The 17,258-nt window shown below is 31.5% G+C and overlaps 1 protein-coding gene across 1 annotated transcript in view; it reads left to right on the top strand.

The window, feature by feature from the left end:
• The window catches only part of LOC129971476 (histone-lysine N-methyltransferase SMYD3-like), a 54,592-nt gene extending 37,695 nt beyond the window's left edge, over window positions 1-16,897 (top strand). Inside the window, exons 9-12 of the mRNA XM_056085286.1 lie at window positions 1,832-1,934; window positions 3,676-3,850; window positions 8,631-8,739; window positions 16,736-16,897. Of these exons, the coding sequence (XP_055941261.1) occupies window positions 1,832-1,934; window positions 3,676-3,850; window positions 8,631-8,739; window positions 16,736-16,840 (492 nt within the window). The 3' untranslated portion in view covers window positions 16,841-16,897. The remainder of the gene's footprint in view (window positions 1-1,831; window positions 1,935-3,675; window positions 3,851-8,630; window positions 8,740-16,735) is intronic.
• Window positions 16,898-17,258: the final 361 nt, after the last annotated feature.

Raw genomic sequence — 17,258 nt, 5'->3', positions numbered from 1 at the left:
TATTTAATGTGTATTGATCAGATTTTAAACGAAATATGTCTACTGAATGCCTATGTTCGGTTTTATACATGGAATACTATAACTTTAAACTAATCCAACCTAGGTGGCTAAAAATTAATTCCACATGAATTGCTGACTTATAGGATTTTGAACAAATTTCGTTTACTGGTTTGCAGCCTGTCGATAGGATTTTGAACAAATTTCGTTTACTGGTTTGCAGCCTGTCGGGCTGTCTATTCTATTGATTACTTTTATTCTAAGTCGTAGAGAGCTTCGTAAGTGGAATTCTATATGTAATTTTTATTCCAATCTTTTAAATTAATGTCAAAACGTGAACTTCGATCATTGAGAGGAAGTCGTAAATATTTATTTTAATCTGTTTTGTGGGCATGGAACAGAAAAATACATTATCCTGTGTGATTTCCATTGGCAGTTTAATTATATTCAAAAGATTTATTGTTTTGAATATATTTGATTTTTATGAATAGGGTGTCGTTATAAAATGATCAATGAAAAACAAAAGACTGCATGTGTTACAGATCTTGTATCTATTCGATTAGATATTTATATACGATTTTCATTTCATTTAATATAAAAACCAAATAAAAAAATACAGGGTGATTTATAAAGAACTATACACTTTCTAGATGCTGTAAAACAATAACAGTCAAAAAGATACGAACCATCCTAGTGAATCGTGAAGTCGATGTATTCTTAAAGTTTGTGTCTGGCCCTTGGCATAAGTCACATAGGCAGTAGCATGTGTATCATGTGGCTAGTCAGTCGAAATGGCAGCGTCTGCAGTGGAGAAGGCTTTTTATGTTCTTATGTTAACGGAATCCGTAACTGTTGTGCAATGGCGTTTTCGATTACAATTCGGAAAAGAAGTTACAATTACAAAATATATCTATAAGTAACATGATAAATTTAAACCTACGGACTGTTTGTGCAAAAGTACAAGTCCTGGTCCACTGACTGTATCAGAAGAAGTTGTCATTCAACAAATTCCAGGCAAATCAACGTAGTGGGCGAGTCGTGAAGTGCAGATTTCTCAGCCCATTGTCTAGAGAATTTTGAGAAAGAAGCTTAAAATGATTTTATGCGAAGTTCAGGTGTTGCAAAATCTGACCGACTTTGACCAACAAAAGCGCCTAGAATTTTGTGCTGATACGCAGCTTAGTTTTGAAAAAGATGATTTTACTGATTACTTAGTTTCCATTGATGAAGCAACATTTTATGTCAACTGGAAGATATACAAGCACAATTTTCCCTTTTTGGGAAGAGAGAATCACAAATTTACAGTGCAACACATGCGATTTCCCCTAAGGTAAATTTGTTCTGTGCATGTTCAGAAAGTAAGTGTACAGCCCCCTTCTAAGGCGTCATATCGAGAACATCTGCTATTGTCTCTAAAAAAATTAAAATACACCCCTCCTCCCAATACAATTCTCTTACAGATACATATAATATATTACATTGTTCTTGATTAACAGTGCATTGAAACAGTATATTTATTTATGAATCACTCTGCATAATACTTCAGATATGAGAATTCTATTCTGTTCAATTTATGTTGAATTTCAAATTTGTTTGGTTGATGTAAAGAAATGAAAGACATAATACAGACTTTCTGTTACTCACAATTTTGATTGATATATATATATATATATATAGAAAGAAACTAAATTGTCAGGCATACCAAATGTATTTTTGGAGCCAAATGGTATACGTAAAATACCAAAATCCCCAAATAAGGATCGCGGCAGTTAATGGGTTAAAGGTAATCGTTTTAATTTGATTTATTTGTTAAATTTTATTTTTTCTATTTTAGCAATCACTTTTAACTAAAATCCTGGATCCTGTCCGTGCCCTACCTATCCTTGAAGAAACGGAATCAAATCTACTGCTAGCGGCTTTAATGTCTAAATGTAAATGTGAGTACTTTTCCTTTTACTTAACATCTCGACTTCTAGGCAGTATGTTAATATGGTAACGTGACAAATACATATATTCTATTCATTTATGCTGTAGACAATGTATAAAAGCCAGCATTCTTTATAAAATATCTAAAAATTTTATAGAATGTCGGTCGTTTTTAGGTAAAATATGAAATATAAGAATTATTGTAAACATTTTCTTAACATCATATATAATATTTAAACCTTGTATAGAATGACAAATACTATTTAAGCAAGGTATTATTAGTGATATTTAAAAAAGGTCATTATGAAAGCTATTACTTACAAGATTTATCTTTCTGAAAATGTTATCGTAAGAAATACTTGGAAAAAATGCCATTTAATATATTTAGGAAATTCTAATATTTATGAAACGTGAAAGTTCACTGAGTAAAATATATGCCTTTCTTTTTAAAAATATTCCTATTAAGTCAAGATACACACATTAAGCTACTTTTGGGAATATTGGAGATTTGAATGACGTTTTAATTAAACTTCATTACTGTCAACCAGACATTTCATCTTGCACTTGACGATTGCTTTCATTATACTGTGCAATTGCAAATACCTAGAGAAAAATTTCAGAATCAAAGAATATCTTCGATTCTTCAATCCGCGACATGATTCATATTTTGCCGATTTGTCATTTCGCATTCTAAAGAATACGTAGGAAATGCGTAAAATGTTAATTATTTTATACATTGTCAGCCAGTTTACAGCATTATTTTAAAAAATCCTAGATAGTCATAGAATGTTTATTTCTGTACTTTGTTGGAAACGTATAAATATGTATAATTCTGGGAGTAAACGTATAATTCTGGGAGAGTGTAACTATTAACATTATTTAAAAAAACTTCGCAAAAGTTTGGTTTGTGAATATATTATAAGGATTGCCCAAATGAAAAGTGGACACTTGCGACTGCGTCAGTATAACTGCAGCTATAGCAGCAGCATCGAGAGCGGTAGGAGTGTGTACTGCATATGGCGTTCATCTATGAAAACTGTTAATGGTAGAGGAAATTGATCGAAAGTAAAGCCGTGCTATATATGGATGCTGCCATGTCAGATCATCGCACGGTAATAGAATTTCTGATTCATCGACCACTCTTGATTGATTTCCTGCCCCAAAAGAACACTATAAATTCAAACACAACACTGCAGTACTCTGACGTAACTATGGAAAGCAATGAAAAGCAAACAGCCAGGCCTTCTTACTCAATAAGTGATCCATCTCAATGACAATGCCCGCCCACACGTCTCTCATAAAACCCAGACGACCTTAAAAAATTCCGTTGTTTAGTGTAGGAACATTTGCCGTATAGTCCAGATTTGTCATCCCGTGACTTCCACATCTTGTGCCATTTAAGCGAGCAATTTAGAGGACACATTTTTATTCGGACGACGAAGTGAAAGAAGTTGTGCAGGACTTCCTCAAAAATCAACCACCATCTTTCTAGCAAAGGCATAGTCCCGCCAGTTGAGCGATGAGACTTCTATTACAACGGCCATGGCAATTTCTTTTGATTTCTAATAAAGGTATTCTTCTCTTTAAACTTTTTCACTTTTCATTTGGATAGCCCTTATATTTTCTCTGGGGATGTAACTTTGAAATGAAAATATTTTTCCGTTTTATGGAAACAAGTAAATTTATTTGCTGATCCAAAATTTCGAAAAATTAACGCTTGTTTTCTATAATATCTCTTTAATTCTATAATAGATCCTATGCAGTTGATTTCTCAAGAAAGATTAAATCAGCTTTTGAAGAAGCAGGAGGGTGTTCTGGGCGATACGAACGTACTTCGAATAAGATTGTTGGCCTTGAAATGCCTTCTGCTGGACGGAAATTATTGCGAAATGAGAGAAGAATTGATGACACTCGCAAGTTGGGTGAAGTAAGTTATTCGAGAATATTTAATTGTTTTGTGTTTTTCTTCGTTAATTATCATCCGATGGGTAATTTTGAAGAAATTATTTACTTAAGCTTAGCTTATAATTTCTTCTGTTTTGCATAAAATAGTATAAATTTTTAAAATTGAAATACTAAGAATCTGCGCTGCAATTATGGCAGCCAAGATTGTAACAAATAACTATCTTATAGCTATAATGAGTGAATGATAAAAATTTATGTATGGTAATTGATTTAATTCATCTGGATATAATTGAATATCACTTTAAATGAAATAACATATAATTAAATAATCGGTTTTACCGTTAAATCATAAAAATTATCATTACTGAAATAAATTTTTGATAAATTGAAATAATAATATGCTAAGAAATCTGTTCTATTTAAAATAACAATTGCATGCTGTATGCATTCAAAGTGATAACACTGTGAGCGATATAAACGAAAATATTTTTTTACAGATCGTTTGTCGTAGTTTCATGATTTATTGATTATAACTAGTATTTAGTTATATAAAATATTTAATTAGAAATACTGTTTAACTTTGCCAGTTTTAATGTTTGTGTACAGATTTGACCAAAATCGACATTTCGACGTTGTCGGATTTTGATTTTTCAGAATTTCCGCTGTCAGGATTAAGCGCGTTTATCAAAATCAGAGAAATCACTGATAGAAATGTCGCATTCTTAGCAATACATAATTATTTTGAAATCTTAAATTCAAATCCTTTGTTATCGGGAAAAACAATTCCCTAAATCTCGTTAATAAATATGCGGCATTTTGTATTAAAGTACGGCTTTGATCAGTCTGACCTTCTGTGTGAGTCATTCGGGAATGCATTTTATAAGAGAGAGAATATATGAGACGGTGACTAAGCTGGTTTAAAACTTATTAAGCGTATATAAAATTACTATTTAATCGAACATGATCAAAAAATAAATTCTTGCGAATATAGTGTAAAAATTCAATCAATTGTACACCATCAATTGTCATCACACATTTTTAATAAGATGATAAGGTATGCATGGTACGCTGCCCAACTTTGTGATGAAAGAGAGATATTTTTAAATGCAAATGAAGTTGTTTTCCCATAGATCTCTTAATGAAACCTTGCTCTTGTAGACAATCATCATTTATCAGTTGTGCAATATGTCGAAATATATTTTGTTTCCTATGTTTTTACTATAGGTACTATTCTGGTTCTTATTTATAATCGAAAGTAAATCTATATAGGATAATGTTTTAGAAATATTGAATCATTTTTTTACGATGTGAGTATTTATAATTAATAATTATCATCATTTATGTTAAATTTATTACTATTTTTTAAATATTAAATTACAATTTAAGTATTAATAAACATTTATGCTTGCGTAAGTAGCGTATTAATTAAAATTATTTGTAAATCGTTAATTAAATTTAAATCATTTTATTTTGTTTAAAAAATGCATCTGTATTTATAATTTTTTTTCTTTTAAAATTTTAATTTTATTATTATGTATTTCGATAATAAATATTTATTTTGGATGAAAAAAATTAAAAACATATTAATTAAGAGTATTTGTAAATTTTGAATTGAATAAAAGTTATTAAAAAAAAAAAATCCTAGCCAGGTTCGAACCCTAAATCTCTTCATTCGAAACGGTTACCTAGATAACCATGCCATCGGGATCATCGGAATGGAAATCAAGTTATCAGTATATAAGCTTTACCAATAGTTTGAGGACCATTTTTTCATTATTTCATTCATTTCATTTCCATTTTTTCCATTCTAAATGTATACTATCATTATACTAAATCTCATCCCGATCTCAGATCTCAATCCCGTGACCTCCCCTTGTCAGACAAATTTTTAAAAAAATCGAGTGTTTTAGTTCTTTTTCCTCCAGTATGTCAAAACTGGTCAACAAAAATTTATTAAATTAATTGCTTTTATTCAGTTAAGCAAAACGATCAATTTTTTCGGTTAGTTTAAAACGAACAACTGCATCAAAAGTGACAGCAGAGCTCAATACCCATCTGGATTCTACAGTGTCTGTGATTATAGTTAGAAGGTATCCTCATAAACATAACATTTATGGCAGAACAGCAATTCTAAACCACTTGTTACAGATGTTAATGGTAAACGTCGTCTACAGTGGTGTTACACACAAAAAACCTGGTCGATTGATAAGTGGAAGAAAGTAATATGGACTGACGAATCGTGTTTCACACTTTTCCCTACAATAGGACGGGTGCACGTTTGGAGGACACCTGCATAAGCGTATGATCGTGATTGTCTCCTTCCAGCTGTCAAGCTTGGAGATGGATCTGTCATGATATGGGCAGCCATGCCTGCCATTTTCTGCTGTACCAATCGAAACTCTGAAAGGAAGGATCATTGGGGTGAAGTGTGGAGAAATGTTAGCTGACCAGGTCCATCCTATGATGCAAACTTTGTTTCTGATGGAATTTTCCAGTACGATGTTTCACCTATCCATACAGCGCGACTCTATCATGTTTTGATGAACATGAGAAAGAAGTTAAACATCTGCCTTGTTCCTCACAGTTACCCGATCTCAATATAATTGAACCGTTATGGCCTATTTTAGAGCGTTCAATACGGAATCGATATCTTCCACCGGATCTTTCCCAGAACTTTCACAATATCTCCAGGAAGAATGGTACAATATTCCTTTGAACAATATTCAACACTTGTATGAATCGATTCTTTGGCGAATTCAAACATGCCAAAGGCGGTCCTACACCATACTAATAAAGGATTCTTTATATATCTTAAGTTTTTCCCATTATTTTGATAACCGCTTGTAGAAGAATATCTTATGCCGATAGGGAGTTTTACTTCTTTCAAAGGAGATGTAACATTTAAAAAATAGCAGACCTTCATCATCTTTTTTTGAAACCAAAGAAGTATATACTGGCTTCAGAAAGCAAAGTACAACATATTTTAAACTTATGTATGATTGATATGGATGAACATAAATTATGTAAGAACAGAGAAGATTAACATGATGAAATAAATATGCGTGAAATGAGAAAATATGTTTTTTAAATCGATAGCTGTAGCGAGAAAAAAATGATTAAACAATCGTAATATTAATAAAGAGTTGAAGTTTTTAAATCAAGCTGTTGATTTAACCATTATAATAGGATGACTATATTTATTTAATATGAAAAGTCAAGTCTTAATTTTATCAGAATATATACATATATCTTGGCTTCTCTAAAATTAACACATAAAATGTTAAATTTTACGTAGGCTGTTGCTAAGCATATGTACCAGGTAAGGCTGATGCTTACATAGGCATGTTACTAAGCATAACACTAAGTGTATTTTACACAATTTTATTTAAATTTCTTAAAAATAAAAATTAAATTAATATAACTTTCCTAGACATAGAGCAGCGGTTCTTAACCTATGGGTCGCGACCCAAAATTGGGTCGCGAAGCATATTTCTTGGGTCGCACTGAGTCGAACCAAAAAAGTTAGTAATACACCAAATTTCAGACATTTTAGAAATGACGACTTGAATAAATATCAACAATCGAAAATGAATGTAATTAACAAGATCAAAAAATATAAGATCCCTTTGCAACAACATATATGTGTGAGGCTGGTTTTTCGGCTCTGTGTGTAATCAAAAACAATTACCGGAACAAGTTAAATCCTGAAATAGATATAAGGTGCTCCTTGACAAACATTCAACCGAGGTTTAAAGATCTTTCAAAATGTATTCAAGCACAAGATTCTCATTAAAACTGTATGACTTGCACTTAAAATTTATAAGACTTAACATATGTATTGATATTTCTTTTTTTTTTTAGGAATAAGTTAAAAAGTCAATTATTTTCAAAAAGTTATAAATATATTTTAATTTGGTCAATAAAAATTATTAAAAACACTTGATTATTAATTAAATTTTCCTTGGATCGAAAAGTACTTTTGTTTATCTTTATTATTAAAAAAATAAATAAAAAATTTGTAAGTTAAAAAAAATTATCATCGTAGGATTGAAGATTTTTTAAAAATACGATCTAAAATAAAGCAATGAAAAAAATTTGACTTTTTTTTGGGTCGCGACATGAACATATTTCTCAAATTTGGGTCGCGGCTTAAAAAGGTTAAGAACCACTGACATAGAGTCATATATCTTAGGAATAAGTATAACAATGCACCATCAAATTCTCAAGAATTTTACTGACAAAACGGTCGAGTAAATATTAAGGTTCTGTAGACAGAACAGGAAAAAAAAAAAAAAAAAAAAACTCTATTCATACAAAAAAAAAAAAAAAAAACACGTTATCAAATGAAAAAATTTAGTTGAAAAATATTTCCTATGATGAAAACAACAACAACAATGTAACAATAAATGTGACAATCATTGTCAGTTTTCTGTAGATTATCCGTATTGCCTCACCTTATCCTGAATATTCGAGGACAAAAGATTCAGCTTGCTCTAGTTATTTTCAAACTAGTATTAGCCGCGTATTATTTTCAGTGTCTTTTTCCATTTAATTTAAAGATATTCTGTTATTATTATTCGAAGAGAAAGGACCTGCTTGTTCATCAAATTATTTTTTAATTTAGTATTAATTAGGAACTCGTTTTCAGTTTGTTTCGCTTTTTAATATAAAGAAATTATTGTTTTTTCAAGACATGTCCGATATGTGGTACTTTTTATTTGTAATTCTAAAGACTATTTTCTAAATTTTCATGGAAATAACTTTGGTTTGAACGTATGTTTTGCCTAACTTTTGTTTTTCAGACTTGCTTGGGGAGAATACTTTGAAGAACTTGCTGAGATCTACAAAAAACTGATTGAAATAAACACATATCTGGGCGATACAACATCTTGCCTTTACTATTCAGATGAGGTATGATTCAATGTTTTTGCATGTGCTTAAGTAATTTGTTTCATATTTCTAAACATAGGCGTTTTATTCTTAGTTACTTGAGTTATGAAATTTTGTGCAATAATGTGTTTTCATTGACAACTGCCGTCTCTAAAAAAATTAAGAGGGAAATTTTAGAGGTTCAGATTGGTGTAGGAGATACTGGCCCTTGATAAAAATTAAAGGAGTACATTTCGGAGAAATTTTGTGTGCATGGAAGACTCGCATGTGAAGCCATTTTTTCGACTCGATTCTCAAATGATGGTGCAGCATTTTACGTTTTTTGAAGTCAGTTATTAGTTAATCAATTAATTTAGTTTCAGCAAGCATATGATCATTAAAATACACAATATTTATAGTAATAAATAATGAAATATATTCAAAGCAAAAAGTGGAAAATAATAAAAATAAAAAGGAAATTTTTAAAAATAAAGCACTATAATGTATAGATCATTATATACATGGTCCAGTCACATTAACGTGACCACCTGTCAAAATCTAAAATAACCACCTTTCGCAGCGTGGGCAGCTGCGAAACGTGCAGGAAGAAAGTCAATTAGGTTCCTGAAGATGTGTACTGGGCTATTGAATCATGCCAACTCCAGTGTCGTGGCCAGCTGCCCTAGATTATGCGGGTGAGGATCCATGGTGCGAACAACCCGATCGAAGTGGTCCCACAGATTTTCAGTTGGATTCAACTGCGGGGAATTTGATGACCAAGGGAGTACGATAAATTTATCCTGATGCTCTTCGAACCACGCACGTACACTGCGAGCATTATGACATGTCGCATTGTCTTGCTGGTAGATGCCATCATCCTGAGGAAAAACAATTCGCATGTAGGGGTGGACACAGTCCGCAAGGATAGATGTATACTTGTGTTGATCCATGGCACCTTCCACAATGATGAGTTCACCATGAAAACATTCCCCAGATCATAATGCTCCCTCCTCCAGCTTGGACTCTTCCGGTAATTATTGCAAGGTGTTTGCTTTCAGAAGTCTCAAGCCGTATACGCAAACATCCATCTGTCCTATGGAGCATAAAACATGATTCATTGGAAAAAGCCACTCTGTGGAAATCCAGTTGCGGTACTGGTATGCAAATTCCAGCTTTCGTCGCCGATGAACAGCATTCAGCACGAGTACATTAACCAGGTGTCTGCTGCAGAGACCCATACGCAGAAACTTTCGCTGAACCGTCGTTGTGGAGACACTGTTGGTATCCCTTTGGTTCATTTTTGTGGTCAATTGCTCAGCGGTTGCATATCTATTCGCCCTTACCCATCTCCGCAGCCATCGTTCACCTCCCCATCTGTTGCCCGTGGTGCACCACATTTGCCACATCGCTGATTTTGAATAGTGTCATTTTGCCATTCACGGTATCTTTTATCACGGCGGCCCGTGAACAGTTTACAAAAATTGCCCTTTCGGAAGTGCTTCCACCCTTGACCCGAAAGCCAATGAGCATGCCCGTTTGGACGTGAGATAAATCACTCCGTTTCCCCATGATTGCAAGGACTGAAATGTTTTCCAAATGCCTGCAGAACGGTTTATATATCCACCAAATTTGCTGATAAGACGTGCCTTCCGCGATTGGTTATTTAACGTTGACGTCAAAAATAGGCAGTGGTCATATTAATACAGCGGTTCTTAACCTATGGGTCGCGACCCAAAATTGGGTCGCGAAGCATATTTCTTGGGTCGCACTGAGTCGAACAAAAAAGTTAGTAATACACCAAATTTCAGACATTTTAGAAATGACGACTTGAATAAATATCAACAATCGAAAATGAATGTGATTAACAAGATCAAAAAATATAAGATCCCTTTGCAACAACATATATGTGTGAGGCTGGTTTTTCGGCTCTGTGTGTAATCAAAAACAATTACCGGAACAAGTTAAATCCTGAAATAGATATAAGGTGCTCCTTGACAAACATTCAACCGAGGTTTAAAGATCTTTCAAAATGTATTCAAGCACAAGATTCTCATTAAAACTGTATGACTTGCACTTAAAATTTATAAGACTTAACATATGTATTGATATTTCTTTTTCTTTTAGGAATAAGTTAAAATGTCAATTATTTTCAAAAAGTTATAAATATATTTTAATTTGGTCAATAAAAATTATTAAAAACACTTGATTATTAATTAAATTTTCCTTGGATCGAAAAGTACTTTTGTTTATCTTTATTATTAAAAAAATAAATAAAAAATTTGTAAGTTAAAAAAAATCATCATCGTAGGATTGAAGATTTTTTAAAAATACGATCTAAAATAAAGCAATGAAAAAAATTTGACTTTTTTTTGGGTCGCGGCATGAACATATTTTTCAAATTTGGGTCGCGGCTTAAAAAGGTTAAGAACCACTGTATTAATATGACTGGACTGTGTATGAAAAGCTGTATATCAAGAAAGATCATTAAAGCATAAGGGCTGAAAATGAATTACGAGGAAATTTAAGGAATTAAGTCCGTGAAGTCAACGGATTCGCCTGTAGTGAGTGTATAGTGTAAAACAACCAGCTGGCCTCAATAGCAAGTTACGATGTTTATTAACACAAAAGCACGAATACGCCTAACATCAAGATGATCAAACGCAACTAACACGTACACAAACAATAAATAGCAGCAGATCTAGTAAACAGCAGAATGCAAGCAGCACAACAATTGTAAGTAACTCGTTCAACTATTAATGAGATCTGAACTCAAATGGCTGCATTCAGCTCGGTCTGACAGCCTTTTATAGTTCTCGAGACACGACAAAGAAGGTTCTCGAACAATCAAGCATATCTCAGCTCCTATTGGCTCTTATCGCCAAAATTCTTGGAAGATTCCAGTATTATCAATTTTTTTCTCAAAGTCGCCAAATCCGGGGTTCACTGATCGTGAAACTGTCTTTCATATGATTGAACCGACTATGTTAGGAAGCAAAATTACCTAAAAATTACTGAACATTAATTAATTAAGCATTGAAATATATTATTTATATCTGCTTTTGGCGGTCAGCTGGTTCAAAAAAATTATTGCTTGAGGGAACTTCTAATTAATTTATAGTTTTTATTTATATTTTTGTCTTAATGGTTCCCCCAACCAAGTATATTCAAATTTTGACAGAAATTAACTTCTACTTTTTCAAAGACCTGATACTTATCTTTTTCATTGATTGGTCTAGTTTTCTCTTTTGTTTTGTCACATGAAATATGAAATACAATCTGAAATGAGAAAACATTATACTTTAACTAACTAAATAAAGTTTTGCAGATTCAGAACGTCATCTGTATCTATACTTATAATAAAGCTCAGTATCAGTATGTGTGTGTGTGCGTATTGGCACTCTACAGGCTAGACCATTCAATGTACATCTACCAAATTTGACACATGCATACTTTGGAGGTTGGGAATGTGCACCTTAGAAGATTATTTTGAATTTTTAGTTAAAATTTTAATTAATTAAAAATTAAGCGAAATTTCGGCGTTTTCCCGCTATAACTTCCGAAAATATAACAGCACAAAACTGATTTTTGCATCAAGTTAAAGCTCAAAAATTAATCTATTCAGTGATGCTTATATTTTAACCTATAAAATAAATGTCTATTTTTTAATGAATTTTCAAAAATATAATTTAATCAAATTTTTCAACAATTTATTTTGCACAAAATAAAAGTAAAATTTAATCTGCACGATCATGGCAAAAAATTAGCTTTTATTAACGTGTTGCCATCACATTTACAAGAGCTCTGATTAACAAATAAGTCAATTACCACTGCAAATTAAATAACCAATCACCTAAATCAATCATTAAAATTGACTGGTTTCTGAAAAAACTAATATTATTATTCTATAAAAACGTACGCTTTTAGATTTTTTCCATCCACTATTTTAAAGAAAATACCAATTCTGGGTCAATCAGTGTTCGGATTTTCTCCAAGGCTGATAAGCAGATGAATGCGAATCAGATTTGTGTGTGTATTAAATTGGTGCTCTGCTCATCAGACCATATGATCTAGAGTTACCACACTTGGCATATATATACTTTAGAGGATAAAAAAGTATGCCTAGAGATATTTTTTAAAATTTTAATTAATTAAAAATTAAGCTGAATTTTGGCATTATTCCGCGATAACTTCCGAAAATATTACAGCACAAAATTGTTTTTTTCAACATCTTAAAGTTCAAAAAATGGTTTTCTTCTTCATTGATACCAATGTTTTAACCTATAAATTGTCTTTATTTTTAATGAATTATGTAAAAAATAGTATTATAATATTTTATTTAAAATTTTTTATAGTTATAAATTAGTATCATTGAAAAAAATATAAAAATATAATAATAATATTTAATATTTTTTTCTCAAAAGTGAAAGTAAAATTTAACCTGCAAGAGCACGTTAAGAATGTATCAGTGCGTTGCCGTAACCTTGACAAAAACTCAAACTGAAGGATTAAATTAACTCTTATTGCAAACTAAACTGTGGAAAGTCTGACGTTCAACAAGTGTTTAAATGGAAGCGTTATGTTATGAAATAAATATAATGTGACATTTTCCACATAATTCCACGGCAGCTGATTGCAAATTAGGGAGATATATAATATAATGAACAAATTATATTTAAGACGTCTATAATAAAACGAGTAACGTGATTATCGAAATTAGAAGTTTAAACATATTTTTCTGAAAAAATTATTAAGAGAGCTAGGTACACAAGTATTTAATTGAAAATTTTGGAAAGCATTCTTCTTGCGAACCAGCTGGTCCTCAAAGGCGGCTAGTTATAAAATAAAACAGAGTATTTCCAAAATGTGGAAAAACCATTTAATTCCTCTGCAGCATTGAAAAGAGGCAGTCGGCTCTCCATGATCGAATGGTCATAGCACTGATCTCATAATCAAGAGATCGGAAGTCCGAATCCCGCTAGAGACAATGCGATTCACAGTCTGTGCAAATATTTAATTCCCTGATTTTATGTTTCCCTTTATTTCATGTTCCAGAAGATACTGGACCTTTCTTTAGTTTACCAGATAAAGTGTTCTGGACTTTTCTTACTGTCTCCAGAAAAGTATTCTGGAACTTTCCCTACTAATATAAAAGCAGAAGATCTGTCAGTCACTGTGTTCTCAATTCAGAGTTGAGTTAATAAATTGGTTTAGCTCTACTTCTTGTGTATGTCATTGGGTTCCACACTAAAGTACTTACGTGACACCTCAAATTTGTCCATTGGACATTTACTTCAAGTGCAAAAATTTTTTATTAAAGAAATTATGCTTTTTTATGAAAATATTATTTTTTATCTCTATATATATTATATATTTCTCTGGAAATATATAAAAAAAATTACGATATTACATTTTTTATGCCCTTTTAAGTTTAAAGTCCTATTATATATCAGGACACAATGTTTTATATATCTATTAACAAAATTTCATGAGGTATAAAAAGATGAATTTGTTGACTTAGACTACTTTTCTCATACTTTAAACTGGTTTATGAACAATTCTTTCTTTGTATATTTCAGGCATAAATAATTGACGATTTTTTTTGTGTAAGTGAATATAGTGTTTGAGATATTCTTTTTCCGATTTACTTTAATATTTCAATGCTATGATAGTAATAAAAAGGTAGCTGAAAATTTTCCGAGTAACCCCTACGAGGACCTTTTTTTTTACTCTTGACGAAACATAGAAAAATATAGTAGAGGAGAAAGTTAATTTATTACCAAAAGTTATGTTTACCTTTGGACATAATGATGAGAGAAGTCTTAAAATTTATTTGGAACTCCTATGAGCTCAGTGTGCTCAATAATATATTCGAAGCCGTCCCGAATATCGAACATCGTGGAGACACTACAATATCTTTTGTTAATACGATCATATTAATCTGGTCACCTTTCAATTTAGTTAAGAGATGAGAAATCATTCGGCTTTAAGTGACTTTCTCGATAAAAGGGGGCAAGTACGTAAAAAGACCTTTTACTACTTATTGATCACATGGTTCAAAACAAACGGGGAATGCTGGAATCCTAACAACAATCCGACCTAGCAACAATCCATGCTAGCAATCCGACTAGCATGTCAAAATTGGTTGATTAGAGGATGAATGGTTAGACATTCCTACTGTATTTTTTAAAAATTCCAGATTAACTTCCAAAGAACTTCCAGATTAATAAGAAACTTCGGAAGAGCGTTAAGGATAATCTTGCATTATGAAGACAACGTTCTTCTGCAAGAGAATCGGAAACCTGGGCCATTTATGTGACAGATACTTGGATCTTGCTATTTATGCTAATATTTTGAAAATTAACTATGTTTGTACTCAATTGTTTGTAAGAATTTTATTATATTCTCTAGTCGTCGTTTTTTAATAGTACTTTTGATCTTGGGGAGAAAAAAAGGGATCTCGCATATATGGCAAATCAAATACCTTAACTTTTTTTCTGCAAAATTATATCATGTATTTTATATTATGTTAAACTATTGCAAATATGACATTTTATATTATGTATTGAGTTATTCGTAACTAAGTAATGTAATATTTGGGTAGCCAAATTTTCCTTAATGAGCATTGAATTATGTTTCCAAACGTTCTGCTCACCATTAGTTAAAAAAAAAAATAAGCAAAAAGTGGTTATTCATTTATACTAAAGTTTTTTTTATATGAATATATTGTTACGGATCTGTAATTTTGTTTCCCAGTATGGTTACTTCTATCGTAGTAAAGATAATTTTACTATCAGATCAATTGAATGTTGATCGGATGCTGGATCAGTGATCCCCGGGCTTGGTGACCATTTGGCTACAAAATTGATGATACTAAAATTTTCAAGAATTTTGGATATAAAACCGATAGGAGCCGAGTTATTCTTTATTGTTCGAGAATCTACTTTGCTCTGCTCTGATAGGGCAAAAGGCCGGTAGTCCAAGCTGAAGACAGTCATATAGTCGTATAGAGAGTCATAGTGAGTCGACGACAAATCAGTTGGACGAGTCCAGTGAAGCGTTGAGTGAACTCAAGCATTTAATGAACTGAGAATTGGTACCGTGCTCTGAGTTTTGGAGACAAGTGTTGAAGCAACATCGAGCCGTTGTGTGGAGTAGCCAGTCGTTTAATAGTGAGTTGGCAGTTAGATACAGTTAAACCGAGAAGACAGTATAGAATAGTATAATTTTGGAGAGACCATTGTGAAAAGCTGTGGGCTACTGTTTTTCTAAGTGTACTGCTTAGTGTATTATTTGTTACGTATTTACTGTGTATCTGTCGTTTGTGTCTTCGTATTAACAAACTTTTTTGCTATTGAGGTCTATTGACAATGTTCACCGTACATCAGGCGATCTCGTTCGAGTTTTTGCTGGATTTTTATTTCCGTAACAATATTATGAATTATTAAAATGTTGTGTAATGGTTTTGTTAAATTTGGGAGGAATGACAGATATTCATGAAGAACAAGATAATTCATAAATCATTTATGTCCATTGAAGAAAAGTTTCAAAAATCTGGTTAAGTAATTTCAGCAAATGGGCGTATCAAAATGAGTTTTTACTGATTTTATTTACATCTTGTTTTGAAGTAAAAGCAAGGATAATTTTGGATGGAGCTTTTAAGAATGAATCGGAGTCAGATGATGAGCGGATTTTACTATGAGAAAACTATCTGAAAGAATCTCTAATTAATTCGACACATTTTATTATAAAATGCAGGTTAGGCAATATTTGATAAAATTCTGCAACTTTAGATACAGAAATTTGTACCTTTTTAAAAATAAACACGCAAAAAGCCAATTATTCAGCATGCTTCAATAAATAGTAATTTAGTCAAAAAAATTCGAATATTATATCTTAATTTTTCGAGTGTTCTCGAATTAATTTTAATGTTATGAATTTTTTTATGAGGAACAATATGTGTAATTTTTAAGCAGTTATTCTAATGTGTAAAAGTTTAAAAATCTTTTGCCTTTTTTTAAAAAGTGTGTATCCATTTCAGTTAATTCGTTTGAAGGCGATTTGCATTGGAAAAGAAAATGTTATGAAAGAAACATGCCGCCATATCTTGAATATTCTGAAGTCATCGCCTTTGAGTCTTCTATAACTCTTCTTTGTTTTGTTATTATAACTCAGTTTTTTTTTTTTTTTTCAATTTTGTATCTAAAAGAGCATTTTAATGTTTATTGTATTTCTGTTTTTGTCATACGTAATTGCTAAACTTATCTTGAGAATTCAATAATGATATTTTAATCTGAAAATGAATGGATATTATTAATCACTAGATAATTAATCGTTAAAAATTTCTAATAAACTAAAAACTATAATAAACTTCTCCTAATTCATCAATTATTGATCTATTTTTATCATACTTAATTGCTAAATTTATCTTGCGAATTTAATAATGATTTTTTAATCTGAAAATGGATGTATATTATTAATCAGTAGAGAATTAATCGTTTAAAAACTTCTAATAAACGATACCTGATTGATCAATTATTGTGTCTTGCTATAAATTCAAATAC

This window comes from Argiope bruennichi, chromosome 1 (assembly GCF_947563725.1).
Source record: "Argiope bruennichi chromosome 1, qqArgBrue1.1, whole genome shotgun sequence".
NCBI classification, from domain to species: Eukaryota; Metazoa; Arthropoda; class Arachnida; order Araneae; family Araneidae; genus Argiope; species Argiope bruennichi.
The sequence above is the reverse complement of the archived record's forward strand: the minus strand, read 5'-3'. Positions and strand labels throughout refer to the sequence as shown.